Raw genomic sequence first — 25,836 nt, 5'->3', positions numbered from 1 at the left:
AGTATATTCTATACAGCAGAGTCCATAATATAACCCCTAGAAACTTTTGTTATATTCAATGTGATCCTTATTACGTTCTGCTTTTTTTGTTTTCAAAAGGAATTGAATTTGAACAGTAAAATACATGTTAAACATTGTAGAATATTCTCTAGAATCATTTCTAAAACAATTATGTAAAACCTTTATAAAATTATTTCTTCTATATGTTTCCAACTTTAATTAATTATTGAAAACTCAAATACCACCAGCCAGGTGCAGTGGCACATGCCTGTAATCCTGGTGGCTTGGAGGCTGAGTCAAGAGGATCATGAGTTCAAAGCTAGACTCAGAAACTTAGCAAGACCCTGTTTCTAAATAAAATATAAAAGGGCTGGGATGTGGCTCAGTGGTTAAGCGCCCCTGGATTCAATCCTCAGTATCAAAAGAAAAAAAAAATGCTATCAAACACAGAAAACTCTTGACAATTAAACTATGACATTCCATCGGCTATAAGATGCATTATAGTGTAAGCTCTGATGGAATAAGATGTGAAGAAATGAATCCATGTAATAACTACAATTTACCTCTGTTTTAAAAAAAAGAAATATGTAAGTTCTGTGAAAAATTACTAAATCTAATCTTCAGCTTTGCTTTTGGCAAATGATCATTTAAATACTTGAGGAAAGTAAGAGTCAGAGCTAAGAAAGTAATTATACTTTTAGAAATATCTTTATTTAGAATTCTCCTAAAGTTTATATCAGTAAATTTCTCTTATAACAGCTCAAATACCTACTAGGAGAAGGAAGTCTTGAGGTAAAACAGACCACTTACACTTTGTTATTAAAGAAACAAAACCCAGCCCCCCACCCATACAGAGTTCATGCTAGAATACCATTTCATAAACAATGACTCATCCAATGAATAGCAATATTAGAATGTTTAAGTCCAGTTAACTTCAAAGCACAAACATGTATACTTAGATTTAGCTGATTCTCAGAGTTATAGCTTAAATAAGACGACGGCAACAACAAAATGTTAAATTAAGTGGAAAGCAAATATCTACAGACCATTTCCTGGGAAAGGAGTTTTGATGAGCTTTCATAGCTTACATAAGCTTCAATAAGCATCAATACACAGTCCACATTACTTGCTTTAGTTTGTTTGGGCCTACTAATTGATCCAAGACTTCTCGTGAAAGATCTATAAAAGAAAATAATAATAGTGTATTAATTCACATAGTCAAAGATATTTAATGTTTCCTCGTGTATAAATTGAGGATGATGATAATTATTGTACCTCTTAGGATTAGTTAAAAGATTTATTTAAATAAGATGATATATGAAGCATAGTATACAACTGAATAAGTCAGTAATTAATGGTAGCCCTATTATTAGGACTGGGGATGTGGTTAAGTGCTTCTGGGTTTAATCCTTGTACCAAAAAAAAAAAAAAAAAAAAAAAAAGACAAAAACAAAAAATGATGGAAACCTTTGTTCTCCCAATGATAATAACTTCCCATTTCTATACACTCTCTGGTTCTTTTCTTTTTTGGTGGTGATATTAGGGATAGAACCTGGGGGCATCCTACCACTAAGCCACAACCCCAATCACCACCACCACCACCCTTTTTTTTTTTCCATTTTGAGATGTGGTCTCACTAAATTGCCAAGGCTAGCCTCAAACTTGCAATCCTCCTGCCTTAGCTTCCACAATAGCTGGGATTATATGCATGTGCCACTACATCTGGATGCTAAGAGCCAAGTATATGATGCATGGCATTTTTGGTGGAAAGGTGACGCCAGCTAGCCATTGAGATGATATGATTATGTTAAGATTTGCATTCATATGGATATTGGACTCCTGCTGTTCACCTCAGCCGGCTACGGGACTCCTGGAGAGTTCCCATTGGTTGGGGAAGTACAGTAGGAGGGAGTTCCAGGGGAGGAGCTCGCTCTCTGCGGTCCGAGAGGAGGCCGCGTGGGTGGAAAAAATCTTCCCGGGTGCGTACCGGACATTGGCGGCAGTTTCAAAAAATAATAAAGTTTGTTCCTGCTTGAGTGGCTCGTGATTTTGTGCCCAGCCAGACTGCGGCAACTGGCGGCCCGCACGGGGAACGCCTGAAGCTTGGAGGTGAGTAAAATTGCTCGCCCCTGAGGGAAGGCAACAAAATGGGTGACCATTTCAAAAAACAATGTGTTCTCGTTTTGATTTATCTTGTTTTTGTTTCAAGCTGCCTATCCCTAGAATTTTCTCAGGCAAACTGGGAAAAATGGTTGGCTCAAGGTTTGAAGTTGTCCGGCCCTGAGAAAGAGAAAATTGATACAACTATTCTTTGTTCGGTTTTTGTTTCATTCTGTTTCGGTTTTGTTTTATGCTATCTTATTGGGTTGCGTTACCTTTATAGTAGATTAGAAACTAGTAAAAAACAAACCGAAAGACTGTTAAGTAAATTGTTAGAGGTCCAGACTATGGTAGAAAACATGTTAGGTCAAGCGAAAGAGAAGGTCTCTCAAGCTAGTCAGACAGAGGAAGATTTGAAGAAAGAAAGCTTAGAAGAAAAACAACCATCAGGCGGGGAATTACAACAGGAGGCTGCTACTAACCCCGTTCTATCACCAGAGGGCGTAATTCAACCAATAGCGGCCCTCAACTCCCATAGTTGATGGACGGAATCCTGAGGTAGGACCCCAAAGATTAGCATGCCCTGTACTTGAGCAGGCAGGAGGGCAACGAATTCACCGTGCTTTAGATTTCAAAACAGTGAAGCAATTAAAGGAGGCTGTAACAACCTACGGGCCACAAGCACCCTTCACTGTGAGCATGGTTGAATCCATTACCAACTTAGACATGACGCCAGCAGATTGGGCTAACATGTGTCGATCTGTGCTAAATGGAGGACAATATTTGTTATGGAAGGTTGCCAATGAGGAATTCTGCATGGAGACAGCTAGGCGAAATGCAGCAGCCGGTTACCCTCAAAGAAATCTAGATATGTTATTAGGAAAAGGACCTTATGAGGGTCAACGGCAACAAATTGAATATGATCCTGGCGTATACGCACAAATTGCTGTAGATGCAATTAAGGCAAGGAAAACTTTACAGGGGCATGGAGATTTACAAGGACAATTATCTAAGGTAATACAAGGAGCTAATGAACCTTACGCTGAATTTGTAGATAGGCTTATTCAGACAGCATCTAGAGTATTTGGAGATACAGAACAGGCAATGCCATTTATAAAACAACTGGCTTATGACCAAGCAAATCGTTGCTGCAGAGAGGTCATCAGACCATGGAAACATGAAGATTTAAACACATATATTAAATTATGTAGAGACATTAATGAACAAGGGCAAGTCTTAGCAGCAGTACAACAGGGTTTAGATGCCAGGCCAAAAACATGCTATAATTGTGATCAAACAGGACATTTTAAAAGGAGTTGCCCCATAGGAGGAGGGTTTAACAAGGCTAGGTATCAAAGGAATAGAATACCGGGTATTTGCCCACGATGCCGTAGAGGGAAACATTGGGCTAATGAATGCCGTTCTCAAACCACCATAGAAGGTATTCCGTTATCAAAAAACAGACGATATCGTGTTTACCCACGATATCGTGGAGAAAGACATCAGGCTCCATTGCCAAAAAACGGACTGGAGGGCCCAATGCTCCGGGGCCCAAAACCACAAATATACGGGGCAATGGAGGAACCCAGCAGCACCATCAAGGTAGTGCCCAGGACACATTATCCATTAAATCCCTCATCAGACAAACTAGAGGGAGCGCAGGGTTGGACATCTGCGCCTCTGCCAGAGCAGTACTAACTCCAGAGATGGGAGTTCAAATCATTCCCACAGGAGTAAAAGGACCTCTTCCCCAAGGAACAGTAGGCTTATTATTGGGACGCAGTTCTTCAACACTAAAAGGACTTATGATAAGTCCTGGGGTAATTGATCCCGATTATGAGGGTGAAATAAAAATTATAGCTAGTTCTCCAAGAGGTATATCAGTAATTTCACCAGGAGATAGAATAGCACAGTTATTAATAATACCCAGCCTACATGATAAATTTTCCAGTAGTACTGTAGAAAGAGGTTCCAAGGGATTAGGATCCACAGGTGTAGATTGGGCTATGCTGTCTTTAAATCTAGATTCTCGCCCCATGCTAAAACTAAATATTCAAGGACATGACTTTATTGGGCTACTGGACACAGGTGCTGACCTTAGCATAATATCTCGTCAAGAATGGCCAAAACACTGGCCATTACAACAAGCCACTCAAACGCTTCGAGGCCTAGGAGTGGCAACTAATCCCCATAGAAGTGCAATGGTATTAGATTGGAAGGATCCTGAAGGATGTGAAGGAACTATACAGCCCTATGTATTGGATCATCTTCCTATAAATTTATGGGGACGAGATGTCCTAGATCAATTAGGTTTGACATTAACAAATAACATCAATCCTAATGCGCCCACTACTAGGGCTAGACAAGGCTTTAGGAAAGAAGAAAGATTAAGAGAACAAGAACAAGGTATGACAGCACCAATTCAAATAGATCAAGAAACAAATAGACATGGATTGGGTTTTCAGAAAGGGCCACTGAGACAATCAAAATTACTTGGAAATCAGAAAGACCAGTGTGGGTTCCTCAGTGGCCCCTGACTAAAGAAAAGATACAAATAGCCCATGACCTGGTCAAACAACAATTAGCGGAGGGACATATACAACCTTCCGTATCTCCCCATAATACTCCCATTTTTGTCATTAAAAAGAAATCTGGTAAATGGAGATTATTACAAGATTTAAGAGCCATTAATAATGAGATGGCTATTATGGGACCTGCTCAATCAGGGATTCCCCAATTGTCTGCTTTACCAAAAACCTGGTATGTTTTAGCTATAGATATTAAAGATTGTTTTTTTTCAATTCCAATTCATCCCGAGGATAGTCCACATTTTGCATTTACTATCCCTGCACTAAATCATGAAGGTCCTGATCAGAGATATGAATGGAAAGTACTCCCTCAAGGGATGGCTAATAGTCCAACTATGTGTCAAATTTATGTTAACAAAGCAATCCAGCCACTTAGAAATCAAAATCCTGAACTACAAATATTTCACTATATGGATGATGTGTTATTAGCACATAAAGATAAAAACACATTGCTAGAATGTTATGCCACACTTACAAATTTATTAAAAAATTATAATCTAGAGATAGCAATAGATAAAGTACAATTAAATCTTCCAATTAATTATTTAGGGGTTTTATTATCCTCAACCATGGTTCGTCCACCCAAAATTCAAATACGAGTAGATCAACTCAAATCACTTAACGACTTTCAAAAGTTATTAGGAGACATAAATTGGATAAGGCCTTATCTAGGCATACCAACAGGAGAGTTGGGACCTTTATTTGATATTCTAAAAGGTCCATCAGATCCAAATTCACCCCGCATGTTGACACCTAAAGCAAGAAAGGCATTAAAAATCATTGAAACATATATGGAAAATATGCATTTGGATAGAATTGATATAAGTTTGCCTTTATTATTTATTGTACTGCCAACAAAAAATATTCCTACAGGAGTGTTCTGGCAAGAAGGTCCATTATTGTGGATACATTTATCTTATTCTCCTAACACTATTCTTACTAGATATCCTGAGGCTGTAGGACAATTAATACTCAAAGGAATAAAAGCAGCCAAGGGAGTGTTTGGGATTTCTCCCAATAAAATTATTACTCCATATACTATGGATCAAATTGATGAGTTAGCTAATGAGTTAAATACTTGGGCAATAATCATGTGTAAATCTAATGTTTCATTTGATAATCACTTACCGTCTAATCCTTTGTTGTCTTTTTGGTCTAAACATCCTGTAGTTTTTCCAAAGATGACAAAAAAAAAAAAACCCTATCATGAATGCTCCAAATATATTCACTGATGGGTCAAATAATGGTACAGCAGCAGTAGTTACCCCTGATCAAACTTTTACATTTTTAGTACCCAAACAATCAGCTCACAAGGTAGAGCTTAATGCAGTATTACAAGCTTTTATGATCTTTAAAGATTCTGTATTTAATTTATTTTCTGATAGTCAGTATGTAGTTAATACTACAGTATCTCTGAAGATGCTGGTAGGATTTCCCCTTCTTCTACTGTTTTCTCTTTGTTTTCCACTATACAAAGTCTAATCTGGGACAGAAAAGATCCATTCTTTATAGGATATATCAGGGCACATACAGGATTGCCTGGAGCCCTTAGTTTGGGCAATGAGTTAGCAGATAAATCTACACATGACATACATATTTTCTCCACAATAGAAGAAGCTATAAATTTTCATAAAAGGTTCCATGTCAATGCTAATACTTTACAAAAGCGTTTTAAAATAACTAAAGAACAAGCCCGACATATAATAAAACAATGTCAAAATTGTGTGACATTTTTACCACAAGTTAATCTTGGAGTCAATCCTAGAGGACTGATACCTAACCATATTTGGCAGATGGACGTCACACACTTGCCAGAATTTGGAAAATTAAAATATTTACATGTTACAGTTGATACTTCTTCCGGATTTCTGATGGGCTCCCTTCATGCCGGAGAAAAAACTAAAGATGTTATAGCTCATTTCTTACAAAATTTTGCCACTGTGGGTGTTCCAAAACAATTAAAAACTGATAATGGTCCTGGTTATACGTCCACCTCTTTTAAACAATTTTGCTCATCATTTGGCATTACTCATATAACAGGAATTCCATACAATCCACAAGGACAAGGCATAGTTGAAAGAGCTCATCAAACTATTAAAATGTACTTATTAAAACAAAAGGAGGGAATTGGAAAGGGGTATATATCCCCCAAAGATAAACTTAAAATAACCCTTTTTACTCTAAACTTTTTAAATTTGGATTCATCAGGGCTTAGTGCTGCGGAAAGACATTTGTATCCAAAAAATGTACATAAGCCTACGGTACTTTGGAAAGATATTCTAACAGGACAATGGAAAGGTCCTGACCCAGTGATAGTCTGGAGTCTGTTTGTGTTTTTCCACAGGAAGAACAGCAGCCGATTTGGATTCCAGAGAGACTAACTAAAACAATTTCTACAGACCAAAAGGAAGATGATTCGACTCAAATCCATAACAGCTGATATCCAGATCTCCAGCTTGGCTATTCTTACATCTGCGACAGTGATTAACCAGGATGTTTTTTTCAATATCTATTTTATTATTGCTTTTTCCCACATCATAAAGTTCTATTTTATTTTTGAGCTCATACAGACCTAGGTTAATGTTTTTTTCTGATCAGTTTTATTTTTTGACTGTGGAGTTTTTGAACATTGCAATGGAGATTTCACCTAGGTAAAGCTACAAAGCCTTTACTATTGTCTTATGTGTTATATGTTACGTGTGCACACTTCTGTTTTGTGTTGTATGTCTGTATGTGCGTATGTCCATATATCACATATGAGGAGTGCTCATGCACATGGATCCAAAATTTTTTTTTTAATTATTCATGTGATTTTATTTTATTTTATTTTTTTTAAAGAATTTTTTAATATTTATTTTTTTTAGTTTTCGGCGGACACAACATCTTTGTTTGTATGTGGTGCTGAGGATCGAACCCGGGGCGTACGCATGCCAGGCAAGCGCGCTACCGCTTGAGCCACATCCCCAGCCCCTATTCACGTGATTTTAATAGTTTAATTTAATTTGGGTAAACAGCTGTTGAGGATTATTTTAATATATGAACAAATAGAAGGTTAACAGATCTGTTTGTTTACTTTCACCTTTCCTTTTCATTATATTTAATAATTCTGTTCAGGATAATGTAAATTGTTCTAAATATTGTTTTCTTAGTACCTGTTGAAATGTTACATATTTTTTTTTTTTAGCATCATTGTCAAAATTCCTATTTTCATCCCAGTGCCGGTGAAGACAAAGATAAAACCAAACTACAACTTCTTCGAGAGTTATCACAACAAACCGTGTAAACTGATACATTAATGATTTATAACTCAACAAGTAATGCTCAATCAATGAATCGATTTATTTTGGAAGGATATGGACATATTGATAGATTCCTCTGCTTTGAACTGCTTACAAAACTTGCCTGGACTATGTATCACTTGTATGCTTTATTTTGGGAGGATATGGACATATTGATAGATTCCTCTGCTTTGAACTGCTTACAGAACTTGCCTGGACTATGTATCACTTGTATGCTTTGTGATCTATTTGTTGATGCAGCGAATTATGGTAGTGCTAGCGTATCTTTGCTGATGTGTCACCAGTGATGCAATTTTTCCTAGGAGCCGTTAATTGACTTGGTGTTTGCATTCATATGGATATTGGACTCCTGCTGTTCACCTCGGCTATGGGACTCCTGGAGAGTTCCCATTGGTTGGGGAAGTACAGTAGGAGGGAGTTCCGGGGGAGCAGCTCGCTCTCTGCGGGTCCGAGAGGAGGCCGCGTGGGTGGAAAAAATCTTCCCGGGTGCGTACCGGACATTGGCGGCAGTTTCAAAAAATAATAAAGTTTGTTCCTGCTTGAGTGGCTCGTGATTTTGTGCCCAGCCAGACTGCGGCACCTGGACACTCTAGTTCTCTTGCTTGCAATAAACTTTTTTTTTTGCTTAATTTTGTTTTCTTAAAATGTGTGTTGGGCCCACTTTTTAAATTTCTATTGGCCTATAAAATTTACAAGTCTAGGAGCCCCTAAATTAGACAATTTTATAACTGAGTTAAAAATATGTTGTATTTACAATATAGATTGTATTTACAGATTAAGTTTGGTATAACTTTTTAAATAATAAAATGTTATCACTCGTTTTTAAGTCAGATTTTTAAAAATCTAAAACTGACTGCAAAAAAAGATAGATGTGAGGGGCTGGGGATATAGCTCAGTTGGTAGAGTGCTTGCTTTGCCTACACAAGGCCCTGGGTTCAATCCCCAGCACCAAAAAAAAAAAAAAAAAAAAAAAGAGAGAGAGAGAGAAGCCATATCAAAATCACTGCTACGTGTTGTAAAAAATTGAAATCCATCTAAATGTCTAGTAATATCAATTGGTTAAAATAATAATAATGCATTCATGTAATAGTTGTCCGCTAAAAACCATGCTTTGTAATGGCATTATACAGATATGGAAAATGTTCATCTATAGGTCAACTTTTCACATTCTGGTAAATGTTCCCTCCTCTAACCTTTGGGCATGTTTTAGCTTCCAAGGTGACTTAACATACCTGCTCGCTTTCTTTAATCCTGTTCACTTCTTTGTAAATACTCCCTTCATTAAACCCTGTTCAGTCACACTACTTTAATGCTTTATCTATTTCATGCTAAGACTTTGAAGAAGCTTAAATACAGATTAATGGTATGATTACCCTTTTATACTCTTGTTAATAAAACTAAGATAAAATTACAGAGAAAACAACAAATGCCTGTGTCTTAAAAGTATTACAGTGATATGTACACTTCATCTAATAATAGGGCTACCATTAATTATTGACTTATTCAATTGTATACTATGCTTCATATATCATTTAATCTTTTAACTAATCCTAAGAGATATAATAATTATCATCATCCTCAATTTAGACATGAGGAAACATTACTATGTGAATTTAAGCTATAACTCATGATCCTATGGCAGAATACATGACAGAAATTCAGACTCTGGATGGTAAAAGTGAAATGATTCCTTATTATGCTACTGATGTTTAATGTCTCCTATTTTTTCCCCTTTCCTAGTAACAAGATGCTTCACACCAAAGGCTCAGGAAATTTCTTTTGAAGAAAGAATTATAAATTGAAGATCAGGTGACTTAGGTTTTACTTCTAGTTCTATCAGCTTTTACTTTTTTTCCTTTGGTTTTAGAGATTGAGCTTAGGGGCATTTTACCACAGAGTTAACATTCCTGTTCCCAGGCCTTTTTTATTTTGAGACAGGGTCTGGCTAAATTGCTGAGGGTCTAGCTAAGTTGTCAGTCTGAGAAATCAGTGAGACTGTGTTTCAAAAAATAAAAAGGAATGGAGGTGTAGCTCAGTGGTGGAACACTTGCTAGGCCCTAGATTCAATCCAGGTAATTAGGGTGGGGGACTATCCTTTAAGCAAGGTAATTGGGGTAGGGGATTGTCCTTTAAAAGAAACTGAAGCAAAGTGCAATGGCACATGCTGGTAGGTAATCCCAATAATTTGGGAGGCTGAGGCAGGAAGATGGCAATTTCTAGGCCAGCCTTAGCAATTTAGGGAGACTTTTAACAACAGAGCAAAATCCTGACTCAAAAAAAAAAAAAAAAAAAAAATGCTGGACACGGTAGTGAATGCCTGTAATCCCCAGACACTCAGGAGGCTGAGTCAGGAAGATCACAAGTTCAAAGCCAGCCTAAGCAATTTAGCAAGACCCTGTCTCAAAATAAAATTTTTTTTTTAAAGGGCTGGGGATGTGGCTCAATTGTTAAGTGCCCCTGGGTTTAATCCCTAGTATCAAAGATAGATAGATAGATAGATAGATAGATAGATAGATAGATAGATAGATATAAATAACTGAGGATGTAGCTCAGTGGTAGAGTGACCCTGAATTCAACCCTAGTGCCCCCTCCCCTCAAAAAGGAAACTGAAGCAAGCCATTTCTGTCTTAAAATACTTTTTGGCATTTTGGGCTAAATCTTAATGTATGAATTATCCAGGAATCTTAAGAACTTGACTGTAATCAGGCTAAAACAAATCCTCAACTATGAGCAGAGCACATCCCAGTGACTCAGGAGGCTGAGGCAGGAAGATTGTAAGTGAAAGCCAGCTTCAGCAATTTAGTGAGGCCTTAAGCAACTCAGTGAAACTCTGTCTTAAAAAAAAAAAAATTTAAAGGGCTGGGTTGAAACCCCCAAGACCACAAAGGAAATTCAAAAATATTAAAAAATAAGTTGAATATATAATTTATTTTCCCTCAGTGATGGTAACAAAAATATATAATGCTAGCAGATTCAGGAATACTGACAGCAAAGAGGGAAAGGGTAATTTAGAAACATTCACTTTTTTTCTCAATGAAGAATATTTTTTTTTCAATTTTCTTTTTTCTTCTTTTTTTATTATTTTTTATTTTTTGGAGAGAGAGGGAGACAGAGAGAGAATTTTATATTTATTTTTTAGTTTTCGGCGGACACAACATCTTTGTTTGTATGTGGTGCTGAGGATCGAACCCGGGCCGCACGCACGCCAGGCGAGCACGCTACCGCCTGAGCCACATCCCCAGCCCTCAATTTTCTTTTTTAAAAAATTTGTTTCATTAAAGAACCTTTATTAAGCTGGTCACAGTGGTGCACGCCTGTAATCCCAGTGGCTCAGAAGGCTGACAGGTGAACTGTAAATTCAAGATCAGCCTTAGCAACTTAGCAAAGGCCCTAAGCAACTTAGACCCTGTCTCAAAAAAAATATAAAAAGAGTTGAAGATGTGGTTCAGTGGTGCCTCTGAGTTCAGTCCCCAGTACCCACCCTGCCAAGCAAACAAACAAAATTAATAAAAGCCATTATATATGAACTTTTGCATTACTATCAGATCTCCCAATTTTATGATTAAACATTACAGACAAGATAAAGTTGAGACCCACAGAAGCTAAGTGATTTATTCTAAGTTTTGGACAGATGGCAGAAGACTGGGGATCACTACTCATTTCACTTATTTTATTAAAAACTTTGTCACACTGGGAAAGTAACATTCTAATACCTTACTTTCCTATTCTGTGATATTAAGGATCAGAAAACTAAGATATAATAATATATAATGAAGGAGATGGCTAGGTCAATCAAAAAAGTGCTAAAAACTGGGAAATGCTGGAGTAAACAAGGTTAAACAAGTTTTTTAACTATAGTTTTTCTTGGAGACTTTGATAAATTAAGATTCATTATAGTGGTATGTTAAACTTTACAAATTTTTTGGATACATAACCTTTTTTTTTTTTTTGTCGTCATATGCTATACCTGTGAATATCTTGTAAGAGTGCCATATCATGCATGTAAACTATAGTGAATCTGAGGAATATCAAAGCACTTTAAGGAAAAAATATGACCACCAGGTGGCAGAAGGACACTATGATCTTTATTTGGGCAACACTTTGACTGGTGTGCATTCAGAAAGTCCCTTTTGGGTAAAATTCCATTGTGTATAAATGCCACATTTTTTAATCCATTCATCTACTGAAGGTCATCTAGGTTGGTTCCACAGTTTAGCTATTGTGAATTGTGCTGCTATAAACATTGACATGGCTGTGTCCCTATAGTATGCTGTTTTTAAGTCCTTTGGGTATAGACGGAGGAGAGGGATAGCTGAGTCAAATGGTGGTTCCATTCCCAGTTTTCCAAGGAATCTTCACTGCTTTCCATATTGGCTGCACCAATTTGCAGTCCCACCAGCAATGAATGAATGTGCCTTTTTCCCCACATCCTTGCCAACACTTACTGTTATTTGAATTCATAACAGCTGCCATTCTGATAGGAGTGGGATGAAATCTTAGAGTAGTTTTGATTTGTATTTCTCTAACTGCTAGAGATGATGAACATTTTTTCATATATTTGTTGACTGATTGTATATTCTCTGAGGCTGATTCATAGTGGGGCAGGCAGGGGGAGCATGGGAGGAATAGATAAACGGATAGGGCAGAGGAGTGGGAGCGGGCAGTGGGTTAGAAATGATGGTGGAATGTGATGGATATCATTATCCAAAGTACATGAATGAAGACACAAATTCGTCTGAATATACTTTGTATACAACTAGAGATATGAAAAATTGTGCTCTATATGTGTAATATTAATTGTAATGCATTCTGCATTTTATATATATATATATATATATATATATATATATATATATATATATATATATATATATATAAAATATATACACACACATACACATACACACACACACATATATCTCCCTTTTGGGAATTCACTACTCAGAAAGAATAAGGTAAGGGAATTCCTGAAGGATTGGAGAGAGGATTTATATGGTATGTTGTTCATCAACGGGGAGTGTCGAGTTTAGATCATTAAAAACAGGAGCAGTGGCTTGGGGTCTTTTGTAACCCCGGGTTTTATCTTTCCTGTGTATTGTAGATATTAGGTGTACTTTGCAGGGTCTGCAAAGCAGGCAGATTGTAAATGTCTAAATATATGTTTATTTAGCTATTTTTAAAACAACTGGATATGTTAAAAAATCAAAGTTATATATTGGTGCCTTTTTTGTTTGTTTTTAATTTTGTGATTCTGGCAATTTATCCCAGGACCTTGTATGTGAGAGGCAAGTGCTCTACCACTGAGCTACATCTCCAGCCCTTTTTATTTTCATTTTGAGACAGGATTTCACTAAGTTGCCCTTGCTGGCCTTGAACTTGAAATTCCACTGCCTCAGTCTTCCTAGATGCTGGGATTAGAGGTATGTACCACCACATGCAGCTTTCTATGAGGTTTTTTGATAATGATTTTAAACAGTCTACCTAAGAATAAGTTTCTGGTTGACTGTATACATTTTTTCTGACTTGACATCTATTAAAAGTAGAAGGAAAAACACCAGTTATTTTCAAATAGTAACCAGAAAGATTATCAAGGTAAAATTAGGAATGATTAATTTTACAACATGTATAGCCAAGCTATACAAGACAAATATAACAAAAGATTAAAACAGAACCATTTCACCAAATGTTACCAGACTAAAGGTACCACGTATTCTTTCATTACAAAATGAAATACATGTATACAACCTACACATGATTTCCAAATGTATGGTTGAAAATAGATTTTTGAATCCATGGTGCCTCATCCATTTAAAAATAGTGTTTGCCCAGTACAGTGGTGCACACCTGTAATCCCAGTGGCTAGGGAGGCTAAGGCAGAAGGATCACAAGTTCAATGCACTCTAAGCAATTTAGCAAGGCCCTAAGTAACTTAGTAAAACTAAAATAAAAAAGGCTGGGGATGTGGCTCAGTGATTAAGCACCCCTGGGTTCAATCGCTGATACAGAACAACAGCAACAAAAACCCCAGAGAGCAGTGATGCACGCTTGTAATTCCAATTACTCGGGAGGCTGAAGCAAGAGAATTGCAAGTTCAAGGCTAGCTTGGGCAACTTAATAAGATCCTGTCTCAAATTTTTAAAAGGACTGGGGAACATAGCTCAGTAGTAGAGTACCCCTAGGTTCAATCTCAATCCCCACCCCCACCACACACACACACACACACACACACACACACGTATTAAAGTGGAAGGGATGAAGAGTTCTAAACTGAAGAAACGTTTTTTTGAAGACAGATGTGAATGGAGTTTTAGTACTGAGGGTGCTTTCTCTTCCCTGCAAGCCTAGTGAATAGAATTCTAAGGAGATCAGTTGGAGAGTGTGATTTGTCCTTGGAGCTTGAGAGACATAGTAGACTAATATCAGAGCCATAACTAAGAAAAACAAAAGGGCAGAAAGTTAAGGTGATAGTCCAGGTAGCTAAACAGGACTGAGGTTGGAAAATATCTGCATTCCTTTTGTCTAAAGCATGTGTTTCCTACAGACAGATGTGGGCAGGCATGGAGTTGCCTTATATTTTGCCTTTGAAAACAACTTAGATGGCTAGGCAACCTCAAAAGAAAGATACTGAAGGTATATTGCCAGGTGCTTGGAGGCAGAGGAAAACACTAGCTCCTGGTCAGAACAGACACATTTGCTTAAATCAAGAGAACTACAAATAGGAGATACCTATAATAATGAGTGGAGTGGTAGAAAGTAGGATCTGATGAACTTCAAAAGTGCCTATAGATCAGGTTCAATTCTCCCACACAGCCTGGGGTGCTGACCTGAGATCACAGCAGTAATGGAAGACTTTGATTACTTTACCTCCCCCCTCCTGCCCATCCCAGTCCCATCTTGACTGACATTGATGGGGCCAGAACTATGGCTGGGGTAAGGCAGAGGAGGAAAGGGAGAATCATGAGATGGAAAAATCAAGAAACTAATGATGTCCCCTTTCCTCCTATAGCCTTTATACCTACAGCAAACCTGAGCTGGGAAGCATGAAGGTGTAGCTTGAAATTATTTGGAATTCAATACATTAGTATTAAAACCTAAGACTTTTAAATTATTGAAAAAGAGGGTTTTAGTGATATAAAATGACAAGATATTAACTATAAAACATGAGGCTGGGATATAGCTCAGTTGGTAGAGTGCTTATCTTGCATGCACAAGGCCCTGGGTTCAATCCCCAGTGTGCGCGCGCACACACACACACACACACACACCCCAAAAAAACATAAAAAAACCTATAAAACGGAGATAAGAAAACAGTGGTGGGGAGGGTACTGGGGTTGTGACTCAGTGGTAGAGAGCTTGCCTAGCATGTGTGAGGCACTGGGTTTGATTCTCAGCATCATATAAAACAAACAAACAAACAAATAAATAAAGGTATTGAGTCCATCTAAAACTAAAAAATTATTAAAAAGAAAACACAATGACAGGCTAGGACTATAACTCAGCTAATATAGTGCCTGCCTTGCATGCACAAGGCCCTGGGTTTGATCCCCAGCACCACCAAAAAAACCAAAAAACAAAACAACAACAACAAAAAAACAACTCACTGGCACTGGTTTGTGATTTCATCTGGCAATAGGAAAAACTGGCCCCTTAAGAGCAGGTGTGTGATTAAAGTAACACAAGAAAAGTAAGAGTCAATTTAGAAGTACTCCTTGCTTGTTTAGTGTATTGGTTAAGGATATACATAGCTCAATGGGTAGAATTATAAATTTTTAGTTGGTGTGCTGCAAGAGTCCATTGTTAAAACTGACATTTCACATACTGTGGTCTCATCTATAAAAAAATAGCCTACCTGGAGGTGGGGGGGCATGGGAGGATTAGATGAACTCTAGATAGGGCAAAGGGGTGGAAGGGGAAGGGAAGGGGCATGGGGGTTGGAAAGATGGGGTAATGAAATGGACAGCGTTAACCTAAGTACATGTATGAAGACATGAATGGTGTGACTCTACTTTGTATACAACCAGAGATATGAAAAATTGTGCTCTATATGTGTAATATGAATTATAATGCATTCCTGCTGTCTTATATACCAAATTAAATTTTTTAAAAATAGCCTACCTATTAGAATACAATTTTCTGGCGTTTTTAATGACCAGAGACCCTGTTTGCCTTCTCAAAATCCCTACGACAGTGTAACGTACCCAGCCTCAGTTCTAGGAGTTTTTCTGGTTGTAATCATTTCCTTAAAGTAATTCTGAATTTTTAATAAGTCGAAATCCTCCACATAACACAAAATTCAAAAGGTACAAAAGGGTATACCTATTTCTTACCTATTGAGGACTTCTTCCTATTCTCCTCTAGAGATAATCATTATTATCATCATCATCATCATTAGCAGCTACCAGGGATTGAAGCCGGGGAGGGCAGGGCTTAACCACTGAGCCACATCCCCAGCCCTGTTTTATATTTTATTCTAGAGATAGGTCTCACTGAGTTGCTTAAGGCCTTGCAAAGTTGCTCAGGCTAACTTTTAACTCTCATCCTCCTGCCTTAGCCTCCTGAGCCACTGGGATTACAGGTATGCGCCACCAAGCTCAGCAATATAACTATTACTACCAGTTTCTTAGTTCCTTTTGGCTCTTGAAAAATGAGGCTATAGTCTTCATTAAGACAGGCTGTTCAGGGCTGGGGTTGTGGCTCAGCGGTAGAGCACTTGCCTAGCAGGTGCGGGGCCCTGGGTTTGATCCTCAGCACCACATAGAAATAAATAAATAAAGATATTGTGTCCAACTACAACTTAAAAAAAAAAAAAAAAAAAACCTGGCTATTCAGCCGGGCTCTGCAGCTTGGAAGGCTGAGGCACAAAAATTACAAGTTTGAGGCCAGCCTTAGCAACTTAATGAGACTCTGTTTCAAAGTAAAAACGATAAATAAAATGGGCTGGGGATGTGCCTCAGTGGTAAAGCACCCCTGGGTTAAAAATACATAAATAAAAGACTAGCTGTCCAAGCATTAGAAAATATGATCAAAGTTATCAAAGATATTTCCAGGATAGTAACTTGACCTAGGGGAAAAACTATTTCCACTATAATTAGAGAAATGAGCTGGAAGGACTAGATATAATTACTAATTCACATGGAGATCCAGGTTATGTTAAGGTTTGAGACCCACTAGGGGGAAAATGTGAAAGGGTTGAGCTACCATAAATTCTGGGGTAGGGTGAAATTGAGTCTCATGGCTCCTACGTAGGCCAAATGAGCTACGGCTACTTTGTTCTTCAGTGAGGAGCCACATTAGCTTGAGTCAAAATTATACTGAATATCAGTGTCTACAACCTGATGAAATAACACTTAACAGGTCATTTATTATATGTCACAAATGTAATAATTTAAAATTGAAATTTTTATTGTCTCCATAAAGCATCATGTTTAGTATCATGACCACAACAATTGTTGCTGTCATCATCCTTATATAGTTAATGTTTATTGAATACTTACCAAACCATCACTACCACCACCACCACCATTATAATTATGACTAACATTTATTGAGTTCTTTCAATGTGTGAGGTACCACATAAAGAGTTATCAGGTAGAGCCAGGCCTGGTGGTCTACACCTGTAATCCCAGCTACTCGGGAAGCTTAGATGGGAGAACTGCAAGTTTGAAGCCAGCCTTGGCAACTTGGTGAGATTCTGTCTCAAAATTAAAAAAAAAAAAAAAAAAAAAAAAAAAAAATTAAAGGGACAGGGATGTAGGTCAGTGGTAGAGTGCCCCTGGGCTCTATTCCTAATACTGGGGAAAAAAAAAAATTTGGTTTTAGGTGATCATCATAAGTAAACCTATGAAGAAGATACTGTTATCTGCCCATTTAATAGATAAGAAAAACTGTATTAAGATGAGAAAAATGGATTAAGTAATTTCCTCAACATCACACAGTTAATAAAAGACAAATCCAGGATTTAAACATAAGCAGTCTATCAGACTCACCTGTTATTAGGGGGCATCCATGGAAGAGTAATATTTGTATCTGAGGACAGTAAGTAAGGACAGCTTTTACAGCCTCATCAGTCAGATTTACACAACCTGCCATATGAATCTCCTATTTAAAAAAAGAAAAGAAAGTGAAAAGAAAAAGTAGATCCATAATATAATACACACATACACACACACACAAATAACAATATAAGAAAGGTCTGGGAAATACTCATATGCAAAAAGAAACAAATATCTACTTGAAAAAAAAAAACTATATAGAAAGGACCACATAAGTCTTAAATAGTTTGGAAAGTAAAGCAGCATTAAAAGTTAAATGCTCCACTATTTTATAAAGCAATTTGGCAATATCTATTAAAACTGAAGACGTGTATACTCCAGAACACAGCAATTCCAATTATAAATGTCCAATACAGAGAAACTTTTCTACATGTGCACAAGGAAATAATTAAACATGCCCACTACAAAAAAATATTTACAATAGTAAAGAGGTGGAGAATTGGTTTAAAATATACTTTATTAATAAAATATAATAAGATAAAATATTTAAAATTAAGAAGATGCAGTGGTGCACAGTTGTAATCACAGCTACTAGGGAGGCTTAGGCAGGAGGATTGTAAGTTTGAGAACATAGTGAGCAACTTAGTGGAACCTGTCTCAAAAAGGGGATGTGGGTGGCTCAGCAGTAGAGTGCTTGCCTAGGATGCATGAAGCCCTGGGTTCAATCCCCAGCACTGAAAAACAAAAAACAAAAAAGAGTGAAGGAGGGGATGAAAAAAGGTCTATGAAATACCTAATTAAAAAGGCTTGATCTTCTGCTTAGAAAATAATTTGAGTAGGGCATGGTAGTAAACACCTGTAATACCAGTGACTTTTGAGGCTGAAATAGGAGGATTGCAAGTTTGAGGCAAGCCTCCACAACTTAGCAAGACCCTATCTCAAGATAAGAAATAAAAGGGTTGGGGATGTAGCTCAGTGGTAGAGTAACCCTAGGTTCAATCCCTAGTGCTACAAAAAAATAAAAACAAAAATTAATAAAATATGGGGATGATGTAAAATTTAGTTGCCATCATCTCTAGAGATATTTAAAAATTACCTCTAATTTCTTGGCACATAATCCACTCACAAGTGCAACCACACCATTGTCAGATACCTAAGCAAAGGGAAAAAGACACAGCCCATAAATGGAGTGAAGGAAGTAAAATTTTCTAAAATTTATTAATCATTTAGAGAGTTTGTCTTCCATTCAGCAAATGTGTCTTTTAGACATACAGCTCTCACCTTTGTTGCTTAAAATAATTAAGAATACACCAATTTACAATTCTTTAACCAACAAAAGCATAAAGTGGTCAATAATTTCAATAATAACCAAAAGAATTATGTTCTTCTGATTAGTTATGGAAATACATTGGGCCTGAGTAGCCCTCAAAAAGACCCTTATCATAATCAAAATTCTCCAGCCACCTCCCACCATAATTAAGTTTTTGTTAGCAAGATTTTTAGAGTGTCAACAGAATTTCACAGGATTTCTTCAGGGACCTTAATGGGATTTAAAGCTTCCTATTTCTTGTAAATGCTAGGTTTGTAGAAAAAAAGTGTGTGATAGACTCTGTCTCAAGAGAGCTCACTGTATAAAAGTTACTATTTCTGTTTTCTGTGGTAAAAACTTGTGAAACTCTGTCTAGCCTAAGAATATGGGACAAACAGTAACTGTTATGTACCTGCCCACTGTCATGTAATCACTCCACTGAGTATAAATCTAAAAGAATTTTCACACCCAGGGTCCAGAGATTTTTAGGCATTAACCCCTCCGGACCACTGCAGCTTAAATAAACCTGCTTCCTAAAAACTTCTCGGGTGTCTAGCCTCATCTGTCCTACATTAGGCCAACACATAGTCTATATGTTTCAAGTCCATATTTCACTTACCTGAGTAGCTGAAAAGTCAATACTCTGCAAAAATGGGCAGTTTTTTCCTAATGCGTGTAAGGACACATCAGTAATACTTAAGCATCCACCTAGATCGATAATCTTGAGCAGGCGGCAATTGAGTGCAAGAGCAAGGACTCCTTCATCAGTGAGATTGCAGCACCTTTTTAAAATAGCTTCATGGAGATATGAACAAGATGAAGCCACAGCTTTTATCCCTGGGGGACAACATAATATCAATGAACTATATATGTGTGTATATATTGTGAAATTAAACATTCCCAAAGAAACAACTTTGATAGAATTTCTTCAGGCAAGCAGCAGATGGACAAATTCTTCCCACTAGGAGATATCAACACAGGCAGGCTTATGGGCGCCTATATAAGGTAAGACACCAAAGGCTTATTTTATAAGGGTTATTTTTGTCCTTTAGAAAGCAAGCCATTACTCCTGACTTTTGCATCTGACTTACCATTCTCATGTTTAGGTATATCTTCCAGAATGTATAGACTTAACTGACCATCTATAGCTTGACAAAGTAGACTGACCTTGACTTCCTCAATCTCCTAAGATGTGGTAAGACCATCTCATACCGGTGGTCAAAATTTCCCTACTTTTTACTTCAACATGCCTAAGTAATGTCCCCACCAATGTATTTGCCAAGTGTTGTGATTTACAGTTACCTTTGTTCTCTGTATAAAAGTTGTTATAGCTCCTTTAATTTGGAACACTTTTTCAGGGCAATTTGAATCAGTACTCCTGGCCTAGGTCACTTACATTTGTCTTAGAATAAACAATTTTCTTATTTCCTTCAAAGATGAATCATTATTTTGCATCAATAATATATATGTGCATGTGTATGTGTTGTATATGTATATGAATGTTTGGTTAAATACTAATTAGTGCCTAAAAAGCCTGCAGTGAGGACTTCAAAAAGATGTGATAATGAAGGAAAGAGGGGAAGCTGGCCACTTCCCTTATCTCTAATCATTAGGTGAGAATCTAAGCAAAGTGACCTTGTTGTAAAGGAAAGGAATGTACTCATAAAACATCTAAGGACTTCATCTGACATGCAACCTAACCTATATATATATTCCCCCTGCTTGTAGGTGTAGGGTGACCCTCATTGTATCTTGGCCCACTGCTGCCTAGGAGGGTGTAATAAAATGTCCAAAATCTTGCTGTTGAGTCCTCCAACTTTTTTTCTTTGGGGACCGTAAACAATATGCTGGGGCTTCTGCAGTCCTGGAGCTGAACAATGAAAAATGTGACTGATTTTCATTTTAGCCACCACCAATTGTACGTTAGCCATTTTCAAAGTGGTTCACCTGTTACTGGATTTAAAAGTGCTGGCTGCCTGTCCTATCGTAGGTCAGTTAAGTTGAGAGACAAGGTATTGAGGCAAGAGGGTGACTTAATTAAAAAATAGGAAAAGCTGGCTCAAGGAGAAAGGTGACTTGTCACAAACAAAGCCCTTTTTGGGGTGGATGGGAAGGAGACAGGTGTGCCCAAGGACACAAAGTCTGGATTACTTAATTCCTCAAGGACAGATAAATATGCCTAAAATGGGGAAGAAAGGTAAACTTATTTCCCCTGAAATTAGGGAAGGGGAGAGATTAGAGAGGGACAGGGCGAAAAGAAGAGAAGAAACATGAGCATCAAGCATAAAGTAGATCACTGTTACAGCTAGACCTATATATTCTCTCTTGCCTCACCTTAACTTGGATTTCTTTCTTTCTTTCTTTTTTCTTTTTGTAGTACAGGGGAATTGAACCTAGGGGCACTCTACCACTGAGTTACATTTCCAGTTCTTATTTTTTGAAACAGGTTCTCACAAAGTTGCTGAGTCTGGCCTTTCAACCCTCCTGCCTCAGCCTCGTGAGTTGCTGGGATTACAGGGTGTGTACCACCATGCTTAGCTAAATTTGGATTTCTGTTCTATCACTATGCTCCTTCTTTGTCAGCTGGGACCAATCTTATGTTTCACTGAAGGTCAAAAAAAGAGAATTCCTTAAATCAATTAAATAGATGTAAATGCATGCTGGATACTCAATACATAATGCTATACCACATAAATAAAAGGAATATTCTTCAGATCCTGGGACCTTCAGTCACCACAAACACTGTAGAACTGTGACTAGATACCCTTATGGGCAACACACAAAAGGGAAGATGATAAATTCATGAATATGTAATTTTTATTGTTTTCATATTTATTTTTGGTACTGGGGATCTAACCCAGGGGTGCTTTACCACTGAGCTACATCCCCCATTCCTTTTTTATTTTGAGACTGGCTCTCATTAAATTGCTGAGGGTCTTGCTAAATTGCTGAGGCTGGCCTCCAACTTTTAATCCTCCTGTCTCAGCCTTTTAAATTGCTGGGATTACAAGCCTGCTACATCACACCAGGCTTGTTTTCCATATCTTAAGAAAGAATGATTATTTATTTATCTGCTTCCAGAAGGGAAGTTGTGGTATAAGAAGAAATATAATTGGTCTTTGTCTCTAGTTCCCACACAGAGTCCCTAAAACCCTTCAAATTTCTTGAATGTCTCTTGTTATTCATAATGAGATATTTTGATTATATTTGGTTTAATGCTAATGTGGTAACAATGTGGGGCCTCTAGATAGTCTCAGGATGGGGACTGCCTCCAGAAAGACCAAGTGATTAAAACAAGAGCTTGCCAATCCAACCACTGACCTTTGGGAAAGGGGGTGGGGCAGGTAAACTCTATAACAACTCTTAACCACTTGGGAAGCTGAGGCAGGAGGATTTTGAATTCAAGGTCAGCCTCAGCAACTTAGTGAGGCCCTAGGCAACTCAGTGAGACCCTGCCTATAAGTAAAATATAAAAAAGGGCTGGGGATGTGGCTTGTTGGTTAAGCACCCCTGGGTTCAAACCCCAGTACAAAAAAAAAAAGATGCTTAGGGCCTTGCTAAATTGCTGAGGCTGGCCTCCATCACATTAGGCATCACATAAGCTTCATAAAAGATACAGATGAGCACCACATGCAGAGAAGGATGGGGGAAGGGTCATAATGCTCCCACCCCTCCCAGAGGTGCCACCCTTCAGGGACTGTTGTAAGTTTGGGTATCCAGAAGTTCCCTGGGTTTAGTCTACCCATTTATTCAGTGATAATAAGCATACCTTCTGATGTTATAGAAACTCTTTCTCCTTCTGAGGAATTTATATTTAATTTTTTCAGTTTTTTGCATTTACACAAGTGTAGGAGAGCAGCATCTGAGATATCACAGCTCCGTAGATCTAGAGCTTGGACATCAGGATGTAAAATCTGCAACAAATACATGATGTTGAGAAATGAACTTTTCTATAAATATAAACATTTATTCCATAGTCAGGGTTTTGATGATCTTAGCAGACAAGTGGTTAATGGAAAATACAGCAAAGAATGCAGAAATATATCCATGTGGAGACAGATATGTAAAGCAGGAAAAAAAACAGGTCAGCTTCCAGTTAGAGGTACAGACTCAATGCCTCCAAAGTCCTAATCAGGATGCAAGCACTGTTGAGATTGTCACAGGAGAGTGGGAGCTGAAGCTTTAAACATTCGTTTTTGTGTTCTCACAAAAGAAAATCCAAAGACACTGAAAGTCAAGCAAGAGAACTTTATTATAAGTGAAAGTAAAGTAGATGAGAAGTGAGAGTAGGGTGAAAATAGAGTAAGGCTCAAGCAGAGAGCACGCTCATGGAGAGAGTGGGCTGGCTTTGAGCAAAGGATCACAAAGGAAACAGTGCTGTTTTCAAATTTATTGCTGTTAGATGTTTGCTTTGAAAACTGGGGACTGCCTTTTGCATTCTTTGCAAGTCAGGTGTTCAAATTCTCCTTCACATCAGGTGGGTGGTGAAGTTTTTGACCCTAGTTGGTCCTCTCCAAAACAGTCAATAGTGGCCATCCTACTCAGAGGGGCTTCATCTATAAGCACATCCTATGTTAATGTGGGCATTGAGGTCAATGGTTGGTCAGAATTTGCCTTAGTGCACCTGCACTATTAAAGAAACCTCTCGGGGCTGGGGATGTGGCTCAAGCGGTAGCACGCTCGCCTGGCATGCGTGTGGCCCGGGTTCGATCCTAAAAAAAAAAAAAAAAAAAAAAAAAATCTCTCTCTTTAAATAAATAAATAAAGAAACCTCTCTTCTGAGATATGGTGGTGGAGTTTTTGACCCTAATCGGTCCTCTCTGGAACTATCATGGTGGCCATTCTAATCAAGGGGGCTTCATCTATAATTCAATCCTATGTTAATAGGGCCAGTGATGGGGTCAAAGGCTACCTTACTGAGCCTGCACTACTAAAGAAATCTTCCTTACCATACACGGACACCTATAGCCTTAATTCCTGATTTCACACCAACCTCAATGGACCCTGTCAAGAGTCCATTAATCCTTTTCTTTTGATGTATTTCTTCAATTAGCTCCTTTTGCTTACATTTATTTTCTACAAATCACCTGACACCATTTGCTTTCTCATTCACTTTGAAAGTAGTTTAAAGACTCTAAAAGTAATATGAAGAAACACTTCTGACCTTGCCATGCATTTCACTGCTCATTACTAGTTACTACCCAACAGAGATGACTGGTATATTGTAAAGACCCCTGGATCTGGAGAGGCAAAACCACTGTTACTGAGTGATTCTTTCTTCTGGAAACTCCCAACAGTCATTAATAACTCTCCCTATGTGAGTCTTTGCTAGCGTGTATATCTTGAGAGAATAAGAAATGAGTTACTGGACTGAGGATATAGCTCAGTTGGTAGAGTGCTTGCCTTATGCATGGGGGTGGGTGGGACCCATGTCTTTAGTCCTGTACAAGAAGGACTGTTAATGACTTCGAAATTTTACAGAAAGAGGAATGAAGGCAATGGTGGTGGTGATGGTAGTGGTGTTTCCATATAGCTGGAAGAACTGCACACCTGCTAAAGCAGGTGATCTTGACTGGTTATGGTCTATCCACAATTACCTCAGGATTGGTCAGGTGGGGACTTTCCCCTAAGAAAGCTGCTACTGCCTGGAGGATAGCTTCCACTCATTACATAATGTTTATCAGATCTGATTTCACATTTGCCCAAAGCCTGTGATCAGAAGGAAGTAAACTTTGATACGGTATTCTACCACACAACTAGTGCTGTGACTATATTGTTCCTGGAATTTAAGGTGCCTGAGTGAAAGAGACAGATGAAAAATGGAAGCATGCCTTTAATCTTGCCTTTAGCCACCCATTGGACATTTGCAGGCAAAAATGAATAGTCTTTAAGTTTTTGTTATAAACGATTACAGAAACATTTAGGAAATATTCCAAAAAGATTAAAACAAAGATGTGTGTAACTTTGCAACAGATGTCATAGCTCACTTTTGGAATAATTCTACAATAGAACACTTGTAAGCATGAGAATTAGAGAAAGAACACCAACAACAATCAATGTTTGCTTTTCTCATTCATCCCCTTTGCTCCTTTATGTTTAGATACATTTAGGTTTAAATAAATGTTAAAGACTGCCATAAAATAAAAATTTATGTCTCTGAAGTGTAATATGAAGAAATAGAAATGAAGATGGTGAAGAAGTGAAGAAAACAATTCATGTTCTATAGTATCATAATAGTCACACGTAACATTTTATCCATCAACAGAATCATCAACAATAGGAAAGTGGGAATATTATTCTTCCTCCATAGAGCCAACCAGACTGCCACTGTTCATGTTCAAATGCAGGCTAATAAAAAGAAAACAAAGGTACCTCAGGTTAATGTAGAAGAAACACTGACACACTGAAGCACAATGACAATATAGTCACAGCACTAGTCGTGTGGTGGAATACCATCATCAAAGTTTACTTCCTTCTGATCACAGGCTTTGGGCAAATATGAAATCAGAGCAATTAGCAGTTCTCTGTAGACAGTGGTAATGGTGATG

At 37.8% G+C, this 25,836-nt stretch overlaps 1 protein-coding gene across 5 annotated transcripts in view; it reads right to left on the bottom strand.

Moving 5' to 3' along the window:
* Window positions 1-689: 689 nt before the first annotated feature.
* Window positions 690-25,836, bottom strand: part of Amn1 (antagonist of mitotic exit network 1 homolog) — a 42,681-nt gene continuing 17,534 nt past the window's right edge. For all 5 annotated transcript variants that reach the window (XM_027934115.2, XM_071609999.1, XM_027934117.3 and 2 more), the window contains 5 exons: window positions 23,058-23,202; window positions 19,908-20,125; window positions 19,076-19,132; window positions 17,974-18,085; window positions 690-1,179 (listed from right to left, as the gene is read on the bottom strand). In XM_027934115.2, the coding sequence (XP_027789916.1) occupies window positions 1,106-1,179; window positions 17,974-18,085; window positions 19,076-19,132; window positions 19,908-20,125; window positions 23,058-23,202 (606 nt within the window). In that variant the 3' untranslated portion in view covers window positions 690-1,105. The remainder of the gene's footprint in view (window positions 1,180-17,973; window positions 18,086-19,075; window positions 19,133-19,907; window positions 20,126-23,057; window positions 23,203-25,836) is intronic.

The sequence above is a fragment of the Marmota flaviventris genome, chromosome 3 (genome assembly GCF_047511675.1).
Source record: "Marmota flaviventris isolate mMarFla1 chromosome 3, mMarFla1.hap1, whole genome shotgun sequence".
NCBI classification, from domain to species: Eukaryota; Metazoa; Chordata; class Mammalia; order Rodentia; family Sciuridae; genus Marmota; species Marmota flaviventris.
Note: the sequence above shows the minus strand (reverse complement) of the source record. Positions and strands in the feature narration are given on the sequence as shown.